Here is a 26,457-nt window from a genome sequence, read left to right on the forward strand (position 1 = left end):
ATCCTGACTTCTGTAATGCAAGAGTAAGTGGCACAGAAACTTCCTAGTCAAGAAGGAAAAGGGGTCAAGTTTAGGTCAGGCTTAGTTAATATGTTTTCTAAATGCAATCTTTCTCTTAGCGTATATGCAAGATAACCTCTTTAGTTCAATTTTAGTTGTTTGAGTTGTAGCTTTAGCTTGTCTTTCTCCTTATAAGCCCCACACAATCAATAAGGGAACTGACTACATAATGGAAAATTTAAATATACAAATATACAAAGTTCTTTCAAATGTACAAAGTAACACTGGAAAAAAAATTTTCAATTATAGTAATTTTATGCATTAATTCAAAGTAATAGTACATAAAACTTTTGTGACTACATGAGCAAAAACCACCTACGTATTTCAGCTGTAAATTCTGGTTCTATACAAACAAATTCTCTCAACTCAAGATGGTTGAATTCAGGACAGTCAAAGGATGGGAGAAAAAAATTGTTCTTTCTACAAGAACACAACTGCTTTCAGTAGACTGCAAACAAAGTGGTTCCAAGTGTAAATTAGGAACCTTTGCTTTATTGTATATTTGCCTTCTGTTTATTTTATATAAAGCAAGTAGAATGTTTTATAAAAAGGTGTGTGTGTGTGTGTGTATGTGGGTTTTTGTTTTTTTTAAATAATGTCCAAGAGGGCCACATGGTGAGACTTCTAAGGAGGAATAAGTCTATAATAGCATCAAAATCATATAAAAGGTTTTTATTTAAATTATACAAATCAGCTTATCAGAGCACAGTTAGTTCATCTGGAAGGTTTTGACTGCTGTCTCTAAGATCAAAATTACCATAATCCATTTTCAATCCATTCTAGAGTTGCTTACTAATTATATATATAAGGTCATAAGTGCATGTGCACTCTCTCTCTCTCTGTGCATACACACACATATTTATATCTGAGTTCAGTATCTTGTTTTGATACTGCATTGACCCCTTACAGATTGTCCAAGCCCCGTCCATAGAGTAGGGAGGCCTACCTGGGAAACACAGAAGCTGCACCACACACTTTTTAAAAAGAAGTTGAGAAAGGCATAAACCTCCTTGCTGACTAAATTACTTCTGTGTATAAAACAATAAATGATACTAAAAATGGCATGGAGGAGTTCTAAGAAAGAAATTCATAGGTGGAGTGACAAACTGAGGGCACTGAAGACACAGAATCTTCATCTCAAGCCGTAAGTGCTGGAAATAAAGGTGCTGGGGGTGCTGACACACATCCTGGCTTGAAGAGGTTTCCATTACATACAAGGTTTACAGTTCGGTTCAGTGGGTCTCAGCACCCTCACTATAGAAATTGTTCCAGTGCCCCTGACTCAAGCTCAAACCAGTAAAATCAACTAAAATTGCTAGAGAATCCAGGAAAAAATTGGAAGACATGGGGGACAGAGCAAGAAAATTTAATCTGAGGTTACTGGATCTCACTGAAGGAGAACTGCTTTTTTCATAAAGTACTTCAGCAAGAAAATCTTTGCAAGAGAGCCTTTTGACCATGGATTTAAGATCGAGTTAACTGCAGCCATCTCCAAAAACCTGCTGCTAATAATAAGAAAGAAAGAAAGAAAGAAAGAAAGAAAGAAAGAAATTTAAATACCATGGCAAAGAAAGAAAAGATTTAATTAGCCAGAGAAGAGGACTGAGTCTACAAAAAAAGGAAAAAATAATATTCTTCTCTGACATATGTGTGCCCACTCAGAGAAGAATGCTATATATACTACTGTAAAAAGACTGAATGAGAAGAGAATATTCTTTGTTCTTTCATATCCTGCCTAACTCAGAGAACTTTACAGAAATCAAATTAAATTATCCAGCAGTATAGTGATCTCTTGGAAAATCAAAACATATCTAAATAACTTAACATGTGAACCTAACCGATAGCCACTGAAAGATAAGCCAGAGAAGAGGAGTAGAGCTTAACTTTTAAAAACTCATTAATGCGTGTTTACTGTTTACTTGTTTGAAACATTAAAAAATAAGAGTTATAAAAGATGCTATAGCCAGGGAAAGAAATAGCTGCAGTGTCCACATGTGTTTCAAAGTTACAATTACACAATATCTTTACTTTATAAGGAAATTATAATAATTATTTTCACTTCTCTAATTAAACTCATATCATGCAGGATCCGACAGCATTCTTTTTGCAGAACAAGAGTGCAGCTCAGTTCTTTTTATTTCATTAATAAATGTTTACCTCTAGAATAGGTGTTATTTTTGTACAATTACGTATGAGGTAAAAGCTGGCACCCATATTATTTATTGATTCCATTACCTAGTGGGGGCTACTGATGAAACTGTAGGAGGAAAGACAAAGCAAGCATTGACCATTAAGTCATAAAACCTAAAGATAGTTACAAAAAATAAAAAGTATATTTTTCAATGTATAAATTGTAATGATATATGCTGGGGATAGTAGCATTATTGCCAAGGAATATGCCATAGAGGAAGTGGCACTTAGAGGAAGATTTTTGTATCTGTATCAAATCACTCTGTATGCACTGCCCCCTTAACACATACACACATTATGCAACAGGGCAGGACAACAGTATATTTTTTTTTTTTTACAGTAAAACTGCCATTTCTAACATAAGATACAATTAGATCAGAGGATGCAACACCTCAAGCAGGAACTGAAAGGACTACTGTGGTAATAGCCTCCTGTCCCAGATCTGGACTTTAGCGTCCAAGACCTGGGTGCTTACCTGAAACTCCCCCAAGCTCACTACCAGCTTGGATATTCTCGCTGCCACCAGATCAGGAATTGATGGGGCCTGATCCCCCCTTTCCTCTCTCTGGTTTCCCCAACCCTCCCTTGGTGGGACACCCAGATTCCAAATCCCTTGGATGCTAAAAGCAGGGGAGAAAACCCCTGCCCCCCCTCCTTCTCAGGCTTGCCTCTTGGTCGAGCCTGCGAGTATCAAGAAACCGGTTTCTCTGCTTCCCAAGCGATAAGCGTTCTCTACCCTCAGGACAATTGAGATGCAAAATGCCAACAGCTTGGCTTTGCCTTCCCCCGTGCCTGCTCTTTCCCTGAAAGCAATAGGAAACTAGCCCACAGCCTGGCTGTTCCCTTCCCTTTGCCTCCCTAGGAAAAGAAACTTCCACACGTTTTAAAAGAAAAGTTTATAAAAAAAAAGAAAGAAAATATAAAACAATAATCTTGCATTAAGAAACTCAATACAGGCTCTTGCTTATAAGAAGATATGAAGAAACAGTCTGATTTAAAAGATAGCCCAATTAAACCAGTCCAACAAATCAACATACATGTGAATACACCACAAAGATCATCATAGCCGAATTACTTTGCGTTCCCTTGGTACTTACAGATGTTTAGAAGAAACTTTAAAATAAGATGGAGTTAGGAGGAAACCTTGTTTACTCACAGCCGAGAAAACAAAAAAGACCCCGAGTATACAAATTCCCGCCCCTGACTTTAAACAATCCAGTTCTCTGATTGGTCCTCTGGTCAGGTGTTTGGTTACCCTTTCCAGGTAAAAGAACTTAACCCTTACCTTACCTATCTACTTATGACAACTACAAATAGTGTAATGTTTAGGGGAAAGACATTTTTTTCTCCCCCTATACCTCAGGAATGATGCTGGTGATGTGTTTCTCCTTCATGGGAGTAGGGAGGAGAAAACCCCAGTATAGCATCAGGGCAGTTGGCACTGACTTCAGCAGATCCAAGCCAGGACATGACTTCCTGTAGCTGATCTACATTGTAGCAGGAGAAGCTTCATCAGCCACAGTAAAAAATTTCCAGGTCACATACTATGAGCGCTCTGTATACATCTTTCAAAATGGAGTTTGCAGCCTGGTATAGATAAATACAGAGCAAGAGCTCAATCTCACACAGATTCATAGGTTGTACAAATTCCCCAAATCATCACATTCAGGAGAGAAAGCAAGCTAGGGAAGGAGACTCTAGGGGGAGAAGAAACCCAACATGCAGGTGGTCTGCACGAGGCAGGAGACCACGCTTGCCTTCCTGGACAAAGATGGTCTATCAAGAGAAGGATGAGCTAGTGAGGAGAACAGTGTTTAGAATGTTCTACATGACTCGATTCAGACTGATCTGAAGCATAGCAAGAGAGTTCTCTTTCCTTCATGGATAAATTAGGGGAACATTTGCAATGACAAACATTCCTCTGCGGATAAAAGTGATTTGAACTTTCTTTCTCAGAAAGTTTCCTGTTTTCTGAGAGTGCTGACTAGCCCAGACATGTAAAAGAGCTGAGACCCTGAGCTTTTCTAGGAACAAAAATCATGTACTCATTGAGATCTGTAGGACTCAAGAACATAGGTTTCAATGTCCTCAGACTTGCAGGATGCAGATGAGGAAGAGGGGAACAGGATCAGGGGTATAGGTCTTTTGAGAGAACTAGGAAGCTTAAGCCATATTCCTCGGGAAGTAGGGATTGGTCTCTCAACCAAGTCAAAAAAGCTACATAGTAATGGCGGGGATTCAGAGCCATCTGTGGGCTAGTAATCTCTATTTAGTTCCTTGGGGGGAAGTAATCCAAAGAAGTTATTGTGATCATAAAGAAGGCAATGCAGATTACAAATACTGGGGTACTGCATGAAATACTTAAGGCAAAGAAGCATACACCACATCAGTCTTGGGGAACCCAAAAGTCTAGCATTTCCTTCACCTCTGACCAAACCTTTCCTCCTGGAAGACACGCTCACTTCTGCGTGGGCACAAAAAACTAAAAGAGTGGGAAAAAGGCATGTCCTGTCTTAAGAAAAGGCCCCCAAATACTCAAAAAATCTGTTAGAAAACTTTTAAACACTTAATCAGCTTCAAAAAATTCAAGTTGACAGTGTACTGTTAAGGGGGAGTAACCCTTCCCTTCAACATGTCGAAAAAAGATTTTCTTTAAGGAGATACAAATACTACGGTTTCCTCTAAAGGGACCCACAAGTCAGAATATAACCATAACAAACTCTTTAAAAACTTGATTGGTTACAAAAAAGGTGAACAATCTTTAACCATGAAGCATGCTAGAACTTTGGATAGCAGAGCACTGATTCAGAAGTACATGTTGTTAGGGCCAAGGCATAGTGTGGGTTGGCAAAGACATGCACTTATGTAGGTATACAATTTAATTCATCCTTCAAACAAAAACATTTTTTTAAACTTTGTTTTTGGAGCAATTTTTTCTCTCATATATAGAGATCTCTCAATATATAAGGAGAGGTGGCTGGAGTAGAATCAGTGTAAAACCATATAAACTATGGAGATTTGGTAATGCATCCTTAATTTCCCAGTAATTTTCTGAAACCTCCCAAATAAATCTGACAAAGGGTTAGGAGGCATGTAAAGCTGCTGTGAGAATACACAAACAGAAGCAAGCAATCAGGGCCAGCTCCAGCGTTTTTGCTGCCCCAAGCGGCAGGAAAAACAAAATAAAAAAACCGTGATCAGCACTTCTACTGCCGATTTGCAGCCGAAGAGCCAGACTTGCCACCCCTTTCTGTTGGCTGCCCCAAGCACCTGCTTGCAGCACTGATGCCCTGCAACCAATATGGAAAACCAGATTTACAAAAGTTTTGGGGGGGTCATCTGGAAAGTTGCTACTTTAAGATATCTACATCACATATTCTCAGTTATCTTTGGCCTGAAATCACCTAAGCTTCTTTTATTGTCTAAGTGCCAAAAATTGCATAATTAAAAAAAACAATTACACTATCAAGACTTCTGGTGTTAAGTTAAACATATCATAAACAATGGCAGTGAGAAAACATAATGTTATCACCATGTAATATTTAAACAGTTTTAAATATTACCTCTGAAGATACATATCACAAGTTTTTGTTTGGTGTTTTGGGGATTTTTTTTTAACACAACACCAGAAGGCTTGATTCAAATTTTGAAACAATATTTGACAAAGAAACTTACTTGACACGACTCTCCTTTCCTTTTCCTGACTCAATGTATTGCTTATTTAGACTGTAAGCTCGTTGTATGGCCTGCCCTCATACTAGTCTGAAAAACACCTAACTTGCTGCCGGTGGTATATAAATAACAAATGCTAATTAAAAGAACACCCTTACATAAAATGAATTTCATATTCAATATGTTCATACAAACTGGTTTTAAAAATGGTCAATGCTAACAGAGAAAGAAAACCATGTGACCTGGGAACAGCTACAAAAGTGAAAAAAAAAATTCATGTCAAAAGAGTCACCATCTTGACTGCAACATTACTTTTGTGAAGGAAAGGAATCTGTGTAGCCCAGTGTTTCTCAACCTTTTCGATACCGGGCAACAGCTTGCTGCCTTCCTAAACTGTTTCAGGAAGATCTCAGAGACTGGCACCGGCCAACAGACCAATCATTGAGAAACACTGCAGCCAACTACACAGTTTAAAAACTTTTAGATTTAAAGCACTTCCTTTAAAAATACTATTCAAGCAATCCACAAGGGTAGTTGCAATAAGGACTGTGCAATTTCTGTAGTTTTCCTAGGACAGCAACCCTTTACAGCTATTTTCTTCACAGGGATTGAACTTGAATCACCTCAAATAAAAAAAAAAAAAACCACCAAAAAAACAATAGGAAAGAATAGAAAAGCACCACCTGGCTTTACACACCTGCCTACTTTTGGTCCATCTCAATGCTTCCCACTTGTTATTTAACCAGACCTTTAAATCCCTTCCCTTCTATAGGAACAGGTGTCTCAAACTCATTTGTATTCTATGTTGACCAACTTTTCGATGTAATATACTCTATAAGTTTATTACCATTTGTGGGGGGAAAAATTCTGCTTTCATTCCCTGCTCACTCCCATTATCATCTTTTTTTATGAAAGGTCACCTACTTTTTGAACCTTTTACCATTGTGAATAATTTATCTTAAGAAACTATCAGTCTATCAATTTTGAAAACGTCACAAAGTATCTTTTTTTACAACAAGAGTGAGCCACCATCTTTTCCTTGGAAGTTACATTATTGATACCTGTTATTACCTTAGTTGGCCTATGTTTTGCCTTTCTAAAGCACCACCAGCCTTGTAGTACAATGATCTACATAGCATACTATGAGGATACTGTGATATTGCAACGACATAATTTGCTGTAGAATTCACTCATTGCCATAGAATTGTGTCCCAGCTTCTCAGCTTTCATTTTGAAAATAATGTTTCTGGTTCTTGAAGAGATAACATGAAACACAAACCAAGCATAAACTGATATAGGGATTCTTGCCTGAGGCTGCAAAGTGCCTAAAACTAAAACTCTGAGATTTGTGAACTGCCCATTCATCCTAAATAGGGACACATGCTCTTCACAATTTGGGTATTTTCCCAATATCCCATACAATTCAACATTTTTGCCAAGCACTTCACCATTTTGCTGCAACCAGGAATCCCAATACTTTTTTCCCCCCTCTCTCCTTGTACTGTGACGACATGCCTATATCTGACTCCTGCTCTCCAGCTTTCCCTAAAAGAAGTTATTTGAATTACAGTGCATGCTTGTATCAGAGGAGTAGCTGTGTTAGTCTGGATCTGTAAAAGCAGCAAAGAATCCTGTGGCACTTTATAGACTAACAGATGTTTAGGAGCATGAGCTTTCGTGGGTGAATACCCACTTCGTTGGATGCATGTAGTGGAAATTTCCAGGGGCAGGTATATATATGCAAGCAAGCTAGAGTTAACGAGGTTAATTTAATCATGGAGGATAAGGCCCTGTTCTAGCAGTTGAGGTGTGAAAACCAAGGGAGGAGAAACTAGTTTTGTAGTTGGCAAGCTATTCACAGTCTTTGTTTAATCTTGAGCTGATGGTGTCAAATTTGCAGATGAACTGAAGCTCAGCAGTTTCTCTTTGAAGTCTGGTCCTGACGTTTTTTTTGCTGCAGGATGGCCACCTTCAGATCTGCTATAGTGTAGCCAGGGAGGCTGAAGTGTTCTCCACAGGTTTTTGTATATTGCCATTCCTAATATCTGATTTGTGTCCATTTATCCTTTTCCGTAGAGACTGTCCAGTTTGGCCGATGTACATAGCAGAGGGGCATTGCTGGCATATGATGGCGTATATTACATTGGTGGACGTGCAGGTGAATGAACCGGTGATGGTGTGGCTGATCTGGTTAGGTCCTGTGATGGTGTCGCTGGTGTAGATATGTGAGCAGAGTTGGCATCGAGGTTTGTTGCATGGATTGGTTCCTGAGCTAGAGTTACTATGGTGCGGTGTGCAGTTGCTGGTGAGAATACGTTTCAGGTTGGCAGGTTGTCTGTGGGCAAGGATTGGCCTGCCACCCAAGACCTGTGAAAGTGTGGGATCATTGTCCAGGATGGGTTGTAGATCCCTGATGATGCGTTGGAGGGGTTTTAGCTGGGGGCTGTATGTGATGGCCAGTGGAGTCCTGTTGGTTTCTTTCTTGGGTTTGTCTTGCAGTAGGAGGCTTCTGGGTACACGTCTGGCTCTGTTGATCTGTTTCCTAATTTCCTCGTGCGGGTATTGTAGTTTTGAGAATGCTTGGTGGAGATTTTGTAGGTGTTGGTCTCTGTCTGAGGGGTTAGAGCAGATGCGGTTGTACCTCAGTGCTTGGCTGTAGACAATGGATCGTGTGATGTGCCCGGGATGGAAGCTGGAGGCATGAAGGTAGGCATAGCGGTCGGTAGGTTTTCGATATAGGGTGGTGTTAATGTGACCATCACTTATTTGCACCGTGGTGTCTAGAAAGTGGACCTCCCATGTAGATTGGTCCAGGCTGAGGTTGATGGTGGGGTGGAAGTTGTTGAAATCGTGGTGGAATTTCTCTAGAGTCTCCTTCCCATGGGTCCAGATGATGAAGATGTCATCAATGTAGCGTAGGTAGAGAAGGGGCGTGAGTGGACGAGAGCTGAGGAAGCGTTGTTCCAGGTCAGCCATAAAAATATTGGCGTATTGTGGGGCCATGCGGGTGCCCATAGCAGTGCCACTGATCTGGAGATATATATTGTCATCAAACTTGAAATAGTTGTGTGTGAGTATAAAGGCACAGAGCTCAGCAGCCAGTTGTGCTGTGGCATCATCAGGGATACTGTTCCTGACAGCTTGTATTCCATCTGTGTGTGGGATGTTTGTGTAGAGAGCCTCTACATCCATGGTGGCTAGGATGGTGTTTTCTGGAAGGTCACCAATGCATTGTAGTACATGCTTGTTGCATTGCTCCATGAAGCTAGGTAAATGTGGATTACAGAAGCAGAGTTGGAGTCCAGCTCACAACCAAGAGAACCACAAGCACAGGCTGGTGAGCTGTGGGATTTTGGAAACAACACAGCAGTTGAGACCTGCTGAACTAGAGACATTAGCCACTGTAGTCAGCTATCAGCTTCCCCCTTCTCTGGGGTACACTGGGAAGGGAAATTATGAGCTGAGCTACGTGGAGAACAGCATGGGAACAGAGACTTGGAGCTTCACCAACAGAGCACAATGAAAAAAATCCATCCTCAAAAATAGTCATAGCTGAAAATAATCAACAATGGATTTAACGTCACTTCATATATTTCAACTGTGAGCATCTGTTTGCATGGGGATGTGATGAACGGGGATTAGAATAAATTTACATTGCTACAGAATTTAGCGGTTGCTGCTGTGGAATTTGGTCCTGTTGTGCTGTGGCTATATACTGCACTCATATAGCACCTTTCCTCTGAGGATCTCCAAGTCTTGGTAAAATGTATGAATCTCAACTCCGTATGAGATAAGGAACCATTGTCTCCATTGCAAAGTATGGGTAACTGAGGCACACAAGGGCTAAGTGACTTTCCCACAGTTACATAGGAAGTCAATGACAAGCTAGGAAAAGAACCCAGATCTAAACCCTACCCACAAGATCACAGTCCCCTCCATCTTTCCTACAGTGGCTTAAATAAAGGTTTAACAACAGCCTTAGCAATCAATTTATTTGTTTACAGGCATTTCTATTGCACTCACTGTAGTACTGAGTGCTTCCCACAGTACACTAACAATGTCAGTGCTTTTGTATCTCTTTCTCTAACAAATCCTGTTGGAGTTGTATATTCATCATTTTCTAAAGCAAAATCTGAAACCTTATTCAAAGACACATACAGGCAGCCACAGGCTATAAGATATAATACAGTTAACTAAAAAGCATGATATGATTAAGTCACTTTAAATCAGTCTTTAAAAGAAAAAAAAATAAAAGTCCGGAAGATTCATTATAATCTGTAAACCCATAGTGAGTAATAAAACACTGGGAGCACCAACACCCCTTCCATTAAGATGCTTTCTCCCAAGATTTAACCCCTCCGTAAAACTCTCCAACCAATCTTGTCTGTTTAGAGCAGATTCCTCATTTATTTTTCCTCACAACTATAATTCTTGTCAACTTGCATTATACAGGGCTCAGGAGATAGTTAAATGGGATACAGAGCCTTTCACCCCTAGGTCACCAGTTCAAATCCAGCCCAGGTTGGTAGTGACCAAAAATTGTTACCAACAGAGGGCTGTTTGGAATCCACTGCGAACCTTCATTCTGGCAAAGTAAAGCAACACATATTCCAGACACATACTTTGCATTATCTTAAAAGGTGATGTCTATAGGAGGAAGTAAATGAGCTTCTGCTCTTTTGAATTCTTTACGATGTGTCCTAAAAGGATTTTGTCCTAAAACCAAAAAATGCCACACCTTTTTCTCTGCTTGTTTTTTTTACATTAGCAATTCTGGTCTTGTCTGCTATTTTATGGAAACTAGAGTACTAGTGAAATTACAGAATTTTAGAAGCTAGAAATCTGAGAAATTGAAGAAGAAAAGTATTTTTATTAGTTTTTTGCTTTTGTTATCATTAATTTAATGTTAATATCCAATAAACTCTTGTGAGGAAAAAATGTCTCTGTTAAAGAGTCAACACCCTTATCTTTTCAATTGAGGTTCAGTTCAATGAACATTCACATTCCACATCTCTGACATTCTCAAGAAGTTCTTCCTGCAAAAACAAGCAAGACCAGTGGTACCACTGCAGTATTAAAGGGAACGTGGCTAGTGTACAACTCTATGGCTTTGTTGCTTGGCAAGCCACAGGAAATTACACCAGAATTAATGTCAACTTCCACAGGATACCACTCCGTGCCCTCTATGCTCCCCCACAGGGAAGACTAAGTCATAAGGAAACGATAGTCCAAGGATCAGCACCTTTGGCACGCAGGCCATCAAGGAAAGCCCCTGGTAGGCCGGGCTGGTTTGTTTACCTGCCACTTCTGCAGGTTCGGCCAATCGCAGCTCCCACTGGCCACAGTTCACCGTCCCAGGTCAATGGGGGCTGCAGGAAGTGACAAAGGCCGAGGGATGTGCTGGCTGCCGCTCCCACAGCCTCCATTGGCCTGGAATGGCAAACCGCAGCCAGTGGGAGCTGAGATCGGCCGAAACTGCAGACACAGCAGGTTAACAAACTGGCCTGGCCCGCCAGGGGCTTTCCCTGAGAGGCCGGGTGCCAAAGGTTGCTGATCCCTGCAATAGTCACACAGTTAACGACAGAGCCATACTATAGAGAAGAAAGGAACCTCAGCAGTAGCATGAAGATATTGTCTCTCAGCTTGAATGCTCTGGAGGCAACGGTTCTCAGCTAGGGGAACATGTACTCCTGGGGGTACACAGAGGTCTTCCAGGGGGTATGTCAACTCATCTAGATATTTGCCTAGTTTTACAACAGGCTACATAAAAAGCATTAGCGACGTCCGTACAAACTAAAATTGCATACAATGACTTGTTTATACTGCTTTATATACTATTATACGGTAAGTATCATGCTGAAATATAAGTAAAATATTTATATTCCAATCAATTTATTTTATATGGTAAAAATGAGAAAGTAAGCAATTTTTCAGTAATAGTGTGCTGTGATACTTTTGTGTTTTTACGTCTGATTTTGTAAGCAAATCCTTTTTAAGTGAGGTGAAACTTGGGGTACACAAGACAAATCAGCCTCCTGAAAGGGATACAGTAGTCTGGAAAGGTTGAGAGCCAGTGCTCTAGACCTCCATGGGATTTCAATGCAGCTCTGAGGATAATGATGCTATCACAGGACCTCCCCCTTCGGCATTCCTTCTAGTGGGATGATGATGACATGTCCTAACCCCTACTCTGTTGGGCTGATACCTCTGTAATGACACAGTCCTTGACTTGAGGTTCCCCACGTAACATTTCCTCTCCCGCAAATTTTTCTACAGGAGATGACATAACCCTAAATCTTTAGAGGACTGAAGGTTATTTTTAGCTTTGAAGAGTACTGATGAATTCTCAAGAATAGTAAAAAAATAATCAACCCCAAAGAACCAATGGGAGTCAAACTACAAAAATAACAGATCACCTGAAATCAAAATGCTGCTAAAAAACTAACTGCCATTGTAGCTCACTCATGTGATCCCTCCATGATTCCACTCAGTAATTTAACACCCCTGCCAATTATAAAGCCAGACTGTTCCTGTCCTGTGCAACAGTGCAAGGAAGTGAGAGGGTATAACCACTTTAACTAGCATGCTGTATCACCACTTGCAGCACGCAGGAGGCAGTGGGCTTCGCAGAACAGCTATTCTAGCAAGCAGAAAGTGATATCTGTACGGTATGGAGCAGGAGCATACACTACAATGAGTACAGGTCCAGGGAGTTTACTTTCTCTTCCCGGAACAGTGAGTAGGAGACTGTGACTCAAGGAGTCAGTCTCTGTCTTGGGCAGCTCCAAAGATAATGCAACACCAAGCTCCCCCTTAATCTGAGGGTATGTCTACACTACGGGATTATTCCGATTTTACAGAAACTGATTTTTGGAAACAGTTTGTATAAAGTCGAGTGCACGCGGCCACACTAAGCACATTAATTCGGTGGCGTGCGTCCATGTACCGAGGCTAGAGTCGACTTCCGGAGCGTTGCACTGTGGGTAGCTATCCCATAGTTCCCGCAGTCTCCCCTGCCCATTGGAATTCTGGGTTGAGATCCCAATGCCTGATGGGGCCAAAAAATTGTCGCGGGTGGTTATGGATAAATGTCGTCAGTCAATCCTCCCTCCGTAAAAGCAATGGCAGTCAATCATTTTGCGCCCTTTTCCCTAGATTGGCCAGGCAGACACCATAGCAGAGCAACCATGGAGCCTGTCCAGCCTTTTTTCACTGTCACTGTATGTCTACTGGATGTTGCTGACAGACGCGGTACTGCAGTGCTACACAGCAGCATCCCCTTGCCTTTGCAAGTTAGCAAAGATGGTTACCAGCTCTACTTTACCATACTGTACATCTGCTGCTGTCAGACGGGTGCTCCTGGTGGCCTCGGTGAGGTCAGTCGGGGGGCCTGGACAAAAATGGGAATGACTCCCAGGTCATTCTCTTCTTTAGTTTTGTCTAATGGAGAGTCAGTCCTGCCTAGAATATCAGGCAAGCCTACTAAAGAACCAGAGAGGCAAACGGCCGCTCTGGGGTCAGAGCCCAGACATCCCGCGAAATGATGAGCTGCATGCCATTCTAGGGGGTGCCCCTGCAACAACCCACCCATTGCTTCCCTCCTCCCCACCCCTCCTGGGCTACCGTGGCAGTTATCCCCCCATTTGTGTGATGAAGTAATAAAGAATGCATGAATAAGAAACAACACTGACTTTATTGCCTCTGCAAGCAGAGATCAAAGGGGGAGGGGAGGGGGTTGGCTTACAGCAAAGTAGAGTGAACCACCATTCTGCACTTGCTCAGCCTATAGCTGAAAATGGGAATCTGTGATAAGCACTAGGATAGAAGCACAGGCAGACTGAATCTCCATTTGTGTGTGGGCCTTTGGTTGACACTGGTAAAATACAAAATGTCCCAGGATATGTATGTTGGGGGACAGTTCTAAATGGCAGCTTAATTTTTTATTTGCAGCAAAATGTAGAGGTCTAAGTATCTGATTGTGAGCCCTGGTAGCAAGGGTAGGCTGGGGTAGTGCGACCACGCAGTGCTGCTGACTGGGAGAGCAGCCTGAGGCAGAAGCCTCCAGCTGCCATGATATTCCAGGCAGGACTGAATCTCCATTAGACAAAACTTAAAGAAGAGAATGACCTGGAGTCATTCCCATTTTTGCCCAGGCGCCCCTGCTGACCTCACCGAGGCCAGCCAGGAGCACCCACGGGACACGATGACGACGGATACCAGTCCTACTGTACCGTCTGCCGTCCAAGGCAAGGCAAGGCATAAGGGGATGCTGCTGTGTAGCGCTGCAGCACCGCATCTGCCAGCAGCATCCAGTAGACATACAGTGACATTGAAAAAAGGCGAGAAACGATTTTTTCCCTTTGCTTTCATGGGGGCGGGGAGGGGCGGCTGATGACATACCCTGAACTACCTGCAACAATGTTTTTGACCCTTCAGGCTTTGGGAGCTCAGCCCAGAATTCAAATGGTTTTCAGAGAGTGCAGGAATTGTGGGATAGCTACAGTCATCAGTCGCCCCTCCCTCCGAGAGCGTCCATTTGATTCTTTGGCTTTCTGGTACGCTTCTCTGAGCTCCTTAAGTTTCACGCAGCACTGTGCTGAGTCCCTGTTGTGACCTCTGTCCATCATGGCCTTGGAGATTTTTTCTAACGTTTTGGCATTTCGTCTATTGGAACGGAGTTCTGATAGAACAGATTCATCTCCCCATACAGAAATCAGATTCAGTATCTCCTGTACGGTCCATGGTGGAGCTTTTTTTTGATTCTGGGACTGCATGGTCACCTGTGCTGATCAGCTCTCCGCGCTGAGCAAACAGGAAATAAAATTCAAAAGTTTGCAGGGCTTTTCCTGTCTACCTGGCCAGTGCATCCGAGTTCAGATTGCTTTCCAGAGCGGTCACAATAGTGCACTGTGGGATAGGTCCCGGAGGCCAATACCGCCGAATTGCGGCCACACTAACCCTAATTCAAAATGGCAATACTGATTTCAGCGCTACTCCCCTTGACGGGAAGGAGTACAGATATCAATAATAAGAGCACTTTATATCGAAATATAGGGCTTCGTTGTGTGGACGGTTGCAGGGTTAATTCGGTTTAACGCTGCTAAATTTGAGATAAACTCGTAGTGCAGACCAGGTCTTAGAAGACTGCAAACCTGTGATCTAGCCCATAGGTAGTAAACAGCAAACACTAATCCAACTCTGACGTCTAGGGAATGTCTTTTAGAGTTCACATTTTTGTGCATATAGTAAAAAGAAAATCTTTACACATTACACTAACTGTTTCAAATAAATATGAGACTAACAAAATTTCTGGCACTGAAGGAAGATATATGGAAAAGTGAATTATACATTTTCATGCACTGTGATAGATTACCAGGGTATTAATAAACCAAAAAGGGACCATTATTTTACCATTTCTACTGAATTCCCGAAGGATCACTTTTATCCTTGGTCCTTAAATTGTCTTAGAGTATTAATAAAGATTTATACTTCATGTCCTAAAATATATTTCCATTGCATTCATGCTTGTTTAAGTAAAAACTGTTTTCTCAAGTTTCTTAATTAAGATCCTAGAATTGTTTTATTTTTCATGTAACGTCTGTTAATTTGTAATGGCATACTTGAAACAAGGGCAAAGAATGATGAAAAGACCTGACTATATGATTCACTATGTCTTGACCTTACTAGTCTTTATCCGTTTGTTAATAATTGTAAAAGACAAGTAGATGAACCCATTCATTAAAAAAAGTGACACTTCAGTTATAGAAAGAAATTCACTCACCTTTTTACATTCATCTGCTCTTTTAGTTTGCTGTACATTTCCAGTACTATATAAAACAAAAATATTAACCGATTTAGATCTTATTGCAAATTAAATACTCTAGTTAGTAAAAAAAGGATATATACTTTAAAATGAAAAGTATATACTGTATATTATTTTAGTCTTACTTTCACTTATACACTTTTCTCAATAACATATTATAATATGAAGACCAACGAGAAGTAGCAAAAATAAGGATCTAGATTGCAGATTAAGAGAAAAAAGTAAACTATTAAAGAGAAGTTAAATAGTAAAGAATTTAAAATGAAACAGTAGTTTCAAACATTTCTCAATGTAAACACACCAACTTTTGTTTAAATATCTGTCAACCAATCATGTTCATAGCACACCATAAAAAAGTTTCACGCAGCACAGTGTTATCTGTTAACTGTATTATCAGTTAATGGGAACAGTTCATAGAAAGACAACAGTACCATCTGCTGTCATTATCCCAAGTCACAACAGAAAGATTACGTAGTACCAAGAAAAAGATTCAAACCTATCTGCCAACATCATAAACAGAAGTCAGTCTTTATAATGTACACTGTGAAATGCAATGTTCTCTAACTATATACGAAACAATGTCTCAAGATGGTGCTCTTCCATAACATACTATTGTAATACTGCACTATGTTGAAAGATGCTACTATAAATAACATTCACAAACTTTTTAAAGTTTTCCCTTAAATTTTTAACCACAGGAAAATAAACATTAAACAACAATTTCAACGGTTTAAATGCAAACATATTTATTGTATGATAAAAATACACATGCTTAATTTTTTCGTACAATCTATGTCCTCTCGTTGTTAGCTTGCTAACAAAGCTGCATGTTTATCCTATTACAATTATTATAGAATAAATATACCATAATGAAATCTAAATTTGGACACATTTGTAAGATCCTAGTAACACTTCTGCTAAATTTCATGTTACAGAACACTGAAATACGACAGAAAAAAATAATACTGCTGTTGCATTTTGGGTACAATGATTTATCTCATTGGCTATTGTATTTAGTCAAATGTCACTATTGCACATATTTGTAACTCACCTGGAAGACATAACTGCAGTTTTTCCACTACTGTTGTAATATTCCGCTGCTGAATTCTACATCGGATGATTTCCTCTGTTTGGGCTATCACCTTAGATATTTTGTAAAAATTACAATTAAATTATGCAAACAAATTTAATTTGCTGCAAATATTCAATTAAAAACCATTTTCTCACCTCTTTCCCAGCATCCTGAAGCCTTCGGTTGGTATCAGTAACTTGGACCTTAAAAATAATTTCACCTTTGTTAGACAAATATGCATATATTGCCCTGATGTAACTGCTCACCCTTGTAATCAGATCATGCTTCATGAGAAATTTAGGACAAAGAAATGCAAATTCAAATTAACTCTACAGCTTGAACTTGAACTTTTGATTGCAAAGGGCTTTTGTTAACTTCAATTACTTATGACAGTTCTTTCTAACAGATTCTGTGGCAAACTTCTCAAATTTACTTGGGATTTTTGAACTTTACTTGTTTCTGTAGGTCTGTCAAACAATTCAAATCATTGACCCAATTGACCACTGGTCCCTTTTTGATAACCTCAATGAGCTCTATGTGCCATTCATTGTCTGTAAGAAATGGTGATTGCATTTTATGGTAATTAAACATTCATACTTTGCTGAATGCAAACACTGGGTGGTTGATTAACATCAAACGTGGAAATCTCCAAACCACAGCAACATTTTAATGCTGCAGGTGCAGGCAAAGCTCGACCTCAGATTTTCCCACATATTAAGTGACTCATTAGGTCATCATAATAAGGAAGCACATTCTAGTTTATTAAAAATCTCATTAATTTCCAAACAAAGATGCTCAATGACCTCATTGACGCTGTATTTAGTCTCTTGTTATCTGAATATCCTTTATATAATGCTCTTCTAATCATAACCTCTGGTGAACTACGCTCATTCTGTCTGGTGTGCATATTTTGCTTTCCAAAGTGTAAAGAGAGCTAAAAGGGACAGGTCTCACAGTTCATTATTCTGCATTCTGACTTCTGAGTAAACCTTAGTCCTCACTTCTAATGAATACCACAACACCACCTATTCTTTTGGGGAGCACAAGAACACTTTTTTAAAAAAATGTGCAACTGTAAGTGGAGTCTTTCCAAAAGAATCAAGATTTCTAACAATATTTTTTCTGAATCTGAAATTGAGAGGTCTTATACATAATTTGGTAATCAAAATGAGAAAAACACAAGACCAGTTACAAGAAATATTGCTTCTATCAATACTGTGCCTTTTAAAAGTCTTCCAGAATTACTTAATAAATTTATTTTTGGCAATGTTTTATCAAAAATTTTAAATGAAGAAATCATAAAAGGAGACCTAAAAAGATATGAACATAGCACATTTATTATTATAGTAGACAAGACATTTCTGAAAAGCTATACAATTTCTGAAAATTTAATTGTAAACATCAGGATGTGTATGTATATCATGAAAGTCTTATCCCTTAAAGAAGAAACGTTCCATCTAATATTAATCAATGATAGCAATATACACAAGTTTAAATAAGTAGTTTCTTACCTTTAATTTTCCTGCATCAGCCCTTACTTTAAGAAGTTCTGTAATAGCATCCACAAAGCCCTGATGGTGAAAATTACACATCTTTTCTATCTCTCTGTCATGGTTACGTATGCAAGCATCCAGTTTTTCCATAAATCTTTGGTGTGCATTTGGCTGGTCATCATATACAGACCTGTTAAATACAAATTACAAAACAGAACTTTCTTTTTTCTGAATAGTTTAGTATAACAGGTAAGGACCATTACTGAAATCTTAAGGTTTTCATCTTTTAAATTCAAACTTTGTATCACAATGACATAATTTGTGATCCACACGGCTGATATTATTAAACAAAAGACATAATTCAAAACTGAGCTCTGAACCTGACCCTTATGGCATTAATCCCAGTGCTTCACCAGTTATATTATGGTTGACCTCTGCCTCATTGATCGGTTACTTATGCCCTTATGCTTAAATATGAGTACAAAAGACTCAGCTTCTCTAACTACTTCAAATAGCATGGATCACTTTTTCATCAAATTCCACTGTTTGTTAAATATAAAGAAGTGCAAATATACATACTTACTTTTCCAGTATGTCTAATAACAGATTTGCCCAATTAAATACATTTTGCATGACTCTAGCCAAACACAGTTAAGAAATATCCTGAAGCATTCAGCCCCCTAGTGGACTACAATCAACAGTAACTAATAAAATGCAATCTTTTTTCTCATAAAAAGATTTATACACAGTTCCAAGAGTGCAATAGGGCCAATATTTTAAAACACAGATGCATAAAGTTTCCACCTAAATCTATGCCTAGGCACACAAAAGTGGTCTGATATTCAGAAGTGGTGAGCCACCATCACTCCTATTGACATCAGCCCTTTTGATAATCAGGCTGTTTTTATTAAGGATCCTAATTATGGATTTAGTTGTCTAATTTTAGGCATCCAGTTTGAAAACTTTGGCCTTGGGACTTCACAGACAAGAAAGGAGACTGGGTTCTTCTTCCTGAGCTGCTTATAATCCTACTGATGACATACAATTGAGGACTAGGAAGCAGCTACAATAAAAAGGAAAGTTGAAAATGTAGTTTGTTAGTTCTGTTTTAATAAATTTTGGTTTTGGAGTTTTCGGGGGGGGGGGTTGTTTGTTTTTTTTTGCAAGGGTGGGGGTTGGTGGGTTGGTTTGTTAATTCTTTGAAGGTAGAACAAGGATTTATAGGCCTCATGGAAGAATTGAACATGAAGATTGTTGAACTTGCTCAGGGGACTAGAAGTCACATGAAGAAGGCATAGACATTAGAATGGGCAAGGAAAGGATATAGTGGGTGGTTTATCTTTAAGCTTCAACAGAAGCTTCAAAGAGGAGTGAGAGTTATGGGCAGCTAAACAGCAGGGAAAAGGACAGAGTCCTTAAATCTGATCAGTGAGGGAAAGGCAATCAAAGGATTAGAACAGTGACTTGACATGGTCACAGTGGCTGGCATAGTAACATAGACAATGCAAGAGTCAAGGAAGCCAGTAAGAAAGTTTTAGTATTGTCAACCCCAAGTGCTCAAAAATCATCAAACTCCCAAAATTATGAAATTGGTTTAAAAATCATGAGATTTTTTTAAAACTGAATTATTTTAATTTGCCTTCTAGTTTTTGGGCCTTTTCACGTTTTCAGGCTTTTCTTCACAACCAGAAGGGCTAGAAACTTACTATTTCCCTCCCAAAAGGAAAGCCAAGATTCTCATGTAATTATAGGTGCTGGAACTAGGGGGTTTGGGGTTGCTGCCACGCCCCCTAGCTTGAAGTGGTTTCCCTTATATACAGGGTTTGCAGTTTAGTTCACTATAAAAATTGTTCCAGCACCACTGCATGTAATCACCTGACCTGGGCTTTAAGAAAAAACACCGAGATACTATAACTTGGATAGAGTTTTTGGCCACGTATTGAGACAGATCATATATCTGCATTTTGAGTACTTAATTCACAAAACTAAAAATATTTTCCATTTTGCTGACACCTATAGGTGAACAGTCATAGCACAAAAGAGAGCCTTGCACAGGTCATCTTCCATGGAAGCCTCAACTTTCATCTCCCCCTTGTAGTTTATTGCACTGTCCTCAAATATTAGGAAAAATAAAATAAAACCAAAATATTGGAGAAAAGACTAAAATAAGCAAAGATATACACCTCTACCCCGATATAACGTGACCCAATATAACATGAATTCAGATATAACACAGTAAAGTAGCGCTTCGGGGGGGCGGGGCTGCGCACTCCAGCAGATCAAAGCAAGTTCAATATAACGCGGTTTCACCTATAACGCAGTAAGATTTTTTGGCTCCCGAGGACAGCGTTATATCAGGGTAGAGGTGTAGCTGTGATGGAAATCACCCCTGCATTCACACCCTACAAACTACTGTAATAATCTTTGTAGAAAATATGCCTTGTGAGGTATCATTTGAAAACTAATAACTCACTGATCAATAATATCATGATGAAACATGTGGTAACATAATATGTAAATTTTTTAATGTGAGCTGAAATTATAACTGAAGTGTGTTTATCAGACAAGTCTGGGGAGTGGGCAAACCCATTTCTCAAAGACATAGGACAAGCTGATGCCTCTAGCCAGATGTCCTCAAAGATGATGGGCCATCACCTATCAAGTGGATATTCTTTGGCAAGGAAGGGGAGCAAGAACAAACAGATCAGCATCTTAGCAAACAACAGCATGAAACCTCTTTCAACACAAAACTCCATAACTCCAACCTCATAGTGGGAATGAACTTCATCCAGAGTAACCCTCAGGAAAATGCAATAAAAGGGTGACTGAACTATAAAAGTGAGGGGCAGAAACACCCCCAAGGGATCTCCCCCTATCTCTCTCTCTCCTTTTCACCTAAGACAACAAAATAAAACACTGGATTTTGGCAGCAGGTCCTAGCTGAGTGTTTGGTCAGCAATGTTTCTAGAAACATGTGGTAAGTGACTTCACTTTGAACCAAGTCTAGTTCGTTTAGTCTTTATATCTCTTATAACCATTTCCAACTTTAATGCCTTATACTTGTACTCATTTAAAACCTATCTTCTTGTAGTTAAATATACTTGTTTTATTTTTTAATTAAAATTAATCCAACATTGTGAATTGTTTGGGTAGCTTCATTTTAGGTAATAGACTGTTGAATACTGATCTTCTTAAAGGGGCAATGGAGCTAATATATCTTGACTGTCCAGGAGAGGGCTGGACAGTGCAGGACACACATTATGGAGGTAGGAGGGGGTATCAGGAGTACGTTGGGATCACTCTGCAAGTGCTAATCAAGGCTGGTGGAAGCCAGAGTGTGAATGACGTGTGGCTGGCAGGATGCAGCTATACACAGACATTCAGGGGGTCACCTGCACGCTGGAAGGCTGTTTGTGAGCGGCCCAGGTGGGAGCTACAGCAGCAAAGCATTGTAAGACACCCAAGTGCACAGGGCAGGGGTCACATAGCTCTTCACTGGTCTGGATTGCACCCCAGAATGTCAGAATTGTACAGACACTAGTGTGCAAACATTCCTTTAGTTTTACTCTTCTGCATGTATTTTTATAAACAAAAAGCTTTTGTTCTCTCTTACAAAATGAACTTTCAGTACAGACATCCCTTTAAGAGACTCCTCCTATATGACAGCATATGATTTCTTATTTCTGTAACTTACTATAAAAACTTAGCTTTAAATTTTTCAAAAAAGGGTATTTGCTATGAGTAATTTCAATCCAAGGCAAGCTTTCCTCCAGGCCTTCCATATCACTTAAACCCTTAACAAAGAATGTGATGTAGAGTCCCTTGGATGGGCTCTCTGCATTGGAGTGAATTTCAATCATAAAAATTTCCTTTTTTTCCCCTCTCATTCTTTGGCAAAAAGATTTAGCTTTATTCCTTTTTTAAAAAGTTGCTGAGATCTTGAGTCCACAGAGGGAAAACTGGGAAGCAGAAAATATTGAGGGACCTACTGAGACATTTAAGTGGAGATTCATATTGCTTTCTTAAGGTAGAGTCCATTTATTTGTCCCCCGAGTACATGGGGGAAGTGTTAGTCTCTAGCAAAGTGGAGGATTTCTCCCCTCCCTCCCAGCCCCCAAAGACCTACTACTGCTGGATTAATCTTCGACCAAGACCAACAGTTTTCCACTGTGTCTGGAAGGAGGATGTAGATTTAGTCTGAAGTTCAAGAATCGAGGAACGTAGAGTCTGGAGCCCTCTAAGTTTTTGTAACCATCTTGGCCGAGTTCTTGGGCAGGGGAAGAGTCCTATCCTTCCAAGTCTCTACAGGGAAGTATGACTTCCATCCTTCTGAAATCCTTCTTCTGACTATACTCTCTGGGGAGCTTGGGGGTTTATTAGAGTCATAGAAACTTACTTGCTGAATAAAGCTAGAATTGAAATATCTGACAAGGTCTGGCGCTTCTGAGGAGAAAAAAATTGAGAGCTTTGAACTACTGAGATTTTTTTCCACATTGATACTGACTTACACTTAGAATGTCCAGCTGAGGAAAGCAGTTGAGGTCAGAGAGTAAAAGAGGTAATGAGCAGCCCTGCATAAAAGAGGAAGTTATTTTCAAGAACAAGCAGATCCCATGACTCCCAGATAGTCTGATCCACTAAAATATGCAAGAAAGTGATGCAGGGTGCTGAGAACTGTACTCTCTAGCCTCCTACCACATCATGGGCAAATCCTGTAAGCTGCTTGACCTGGAGCAGCAAATGCTGTGGTACTCCAGGGTCCTAGTATGGGACAATCATCTGAGCACTATTCTGTCTCTGCTAGAAGAGGAAGGGACTAACGTGAAAGAACCTAGAGAGCAGAAACATAAGGGAAACAACTTTGCAGTGTATTCCTGGAGAGGGAATGAGAATGTTGAGGAGAAAGAAGCCATCAAAACATGGCTTGGAAGATATTGTGGACACATCACCTGCTCCAGGAACACTACGGGCAAACTATGAGCATGTTGTTAAAGGAATTTGGACTTCGTCACACTTAAGGTATTTTCTGCCTATGAAACAAGCTGGACTATTCTATGAGAAGCTGAAGCCATCTGCTTGGAGCTAAAAGAGAAGATGAAATAAAGGTTGCATGTAGAGGCAGTGCAGCTGGCTGGAGCCGGGTGGGGAAATCTCAAAAGCAAGCAATTGGTCACTCTGTTTAGCAAGTTCAACCAGCAGAGAGATACCTATGAGGCCAGATTGTTCAATTAAGCAGAACAAATTTGTAGGTTTTCCTATAATATACACTACCCAGTCAATTGTAGTATTGCTGGAAGAAGACAATGGAAGGACAGTGGTGGGAACCTTGCACTGCCAGTTCTACACAAAGCATGTGGATAAAGAAAGAGCTTCCTTTTCCAAGGTTATCTATCTACACTGTTCATGAATAGGAGGTTTTATTAAGTGAATTTATCACAATTTAATATTAATAAAAAAGGAGGGCTAAAAAAATAGACGAGACCTAGATGCAGAAAAGGACTTTGAAACATGGTGTGACGAAACAAACTCCATACACTGAATTTTTACTATTCAAATACATAAATGAGGAAATAATCGGACACTAAGAGATTGGCAATATATCAAAGATGTTATCAAACAAACAATTCCCAACAAAACAATGATCAGCTAGGAAATTCTTGGAAGCACATATCCAGGTGCAACATGATGCAGTGTCCAGTACATAATGAAAAGAACCAGTATTTCTTTTTATTTACGGTTTTTATATGGGGCTCATCAGCTTCATATCTAAACACTTCATATACATTAAGAGTTAATACTTCCCTCATTCACAGAGCGTAGGGAACGATAATCTCAGCACACCCACAGGAGGTTGCAAAGTATTGTTATTCCCATACTGCAGAAGGAAAACTGAGACATAAAAAGATTACGTGACTTGCCAAAAGTCACACAGAGAGTCAGTGGCAGGAAGAAAACCTAAATCTCACATGTCCCAGTTCAGTCTCTTAACCACAAGATCATCCTACTTGTCTATAGGGACACTTAATATTTACTGTTTTCTATATTGCATCGTGCCTTTCCATACAAGCAGATTAACAAACTGTTGATGTGTGTATTATCTAAAACATTAACTGATAGACTATCTTTAAGGTTCAGCAAATAACACAAAAAGTTGCATTATAAAATGATCCTAATGTAACCAGCACAGCACAGTTTTTATGCCTTACATATGTAAAGAGCTCCATCTTGTGGGAATGATGACAAACCTTTTCTCCAAATTGTGATGGAAAACATGAAAGGGAACTTCTAAAATCAAGCAAATTATCATTATATCACAGTGTTTCAAATAAATGTATATTTTTATAACCTAAATAAATGAAAAGGTGGGAGACATTAAACAAAATGTTTACTAGGTAAGGTAAGGTTGTATAAACAGAGATCAGATCTACATCTATTTTTTCTTTACTGACCAACTGGTATGCACTACTTTAAGAATATCACTAAATACTTAAATTTTTAACTTGATGTTAAATTTATAACAGCTTTCCTTTTCTCTTTTTTTTTTAAAAATCAATCAAGTCTCTTCTATTTAGAGGGATACTCATTACTCTCACTTCATTATTATCTATATTATTTCCCAGGCTCCATTTACCATACAGCACATTATTGGACCTATACGATTTGAATAATGTGATACTGCTTCTCCCCTCTGTCTCCCTCAAACGCTATTACTCTCTTTTCCTCACATTTTACACAGCCCCCAAATTTTCAACTCTGATTGTGCCACGTTTGTGCTGAAAACGAGTATTGTAGAAGTTGTTGAGGTTTTCACACCTGGAGCTTTGCATACGCAGAAGGTATTGGAGGTGCTTGGGAGCCTTGGTGCAGTTGAGGCTTTTGGTACTGGGGAAAAGATGTATGTGTTTGGGGGGCGGGAGATGACTTCACTTTGGGGGGGGAGGGGGGAGAGAGAGACAGGAGAGGGAGAAGAAGAAGAAGATGGGAAATTTGAATTCCTCATTCTCCACGGCAACCTTGACAGCAACCTCCTGCACCAAAATCTGCCAGTACACTGAATAACACTAGAGATGTATATCAGCTTAAATTTTCTGCCAAAATAATCAGCTGTGACGTAGTTAACAATGCTGATATTTAAAACATCCTTAGTAGGTTTCAGTGTCAATACCCTTTTGAGATTAAATGTGGGCAGCTCATCTCCGTCAGAACTACTGTTTCAAAGCTGTCTACAAGCTCGTACAGACTTACTGTGTAGTCATCACTCTAATCATGGATACCTTTTGGAAATACAAGGGCAACTGTTTACTTTGTAAACGATAGCTTAGGTTCCGGAGCACTACTATGTGCCAACTCTCACTTTTCTACCTGCTACCTTCTTTTTATCTTTAGCATCAGGGCTTTGACCTCAAGAACAGAAGCCTAATAGTTTTGTCCAGTTTCACACATGAACTCAACAGGGAGAAAAGCTTCAAGGACTTGTAGAAAGACATCAATTTTTCGGTAGTTCAACTGTCAAACCCTCTTGGACAGCTCTACACACCTACGTTAGAGCCCTGAAGATCCCACCACCATTTTCTAATCTTTATTCCCCTACATCCTGGACAATCTGTATCCCAGCTACTGAAGATAATTAAAGAGAATATTGCCTTAATTATACAGAGGGGGCCATTTGATCTACAATTCAAGGATTCCCTCCCCACGCACTCAGTGCACCAAGTCCACTGACTTTCCAGCCTCTAACATCTCAAGGAGCAAACAACATTATTTTAGAAGGCCTTTTTAGCATTTAACATTATATGGTCCTCATGGACTTCTATTATAACTTTCATTCTGCTGGAAAATGCAGAGGACTGGGCATCAGGAGACACGGGTCAGGTACGCTGTGTGACTGGGAAAGTAGCAACTTCTTTGTGACTCAGTCTCCTTATCTGTACTGTGGGAATACAGGACTTACTCAGACTTTTATAAAAATGTTTTAATATCCTCAGATGAGAGGTGTTATAGACATCCAAAGGGTTATTACAGGGAGTTCAAGAGAGATTAGGCAGAAACTTGATTTATTGTATTTTGTGGGTTGTGCACAACTGTAGATTTTGTGCTTAAGGAGTATATGGACTCCTCTCAGGTAGTGACCATAGGCACACTGACAA

General features: G+C 39.7%; 1 protein-coding gene across 6 annotated transcripts in view; it reads right to left on the bottom strand.

Moving 5' to 3' along the window:
- EXOC6 (exocyst complex component 6) overlaps nt 1-26,457 on the bottom strand; it is a 197,055-nt gene that overhangs the window by 131,366 nt on the left and 39,232 nt on the right. For all 6 annotated transcript variants that reach the window (XR_012657072.1, XM_032793134.2, XM_032793132.2 and 3 more), the window contains exons 2-5: nt 18,329-18,500; nt 16,973-17,020; nt 16,797-16,887; nt 15,704-15,749 (exon numbers count right to left, since the gene is read on the bottom strand). Coding sequence is in view for 5 of the 6 variants with exons in the window: in XM_032793134.2 (XP_032649025.1) it covers nt 15,704-15,749; nt 16,797-16,887; nt 16,973-17,020; nt 18,329-18,500 (357 nt within the window). In the remaining variant the exon portion in view is untranslated. The remainder of the gene's footprint in view (nt 1-15,703; nt 15,750-16,796; nt 16,888-16,972; nt 17,021-18,328; nt 18,501-26,457) is intronic.

Source organism: Chelonoidis abingdonii, chromosome 15 (assembly GCF_003597395.2).
Source record: "Chelonoidis abingdonii isolate Lonesome George chromosome 15, CheloAbing_2.0, whole genome shotgun sequence".
Lineage (NCBI taxonomy): Eukaryota > Metazoa > Chordata > Testudines > Testudinidae > Chelonoidis > Chelonoidis abingdonii.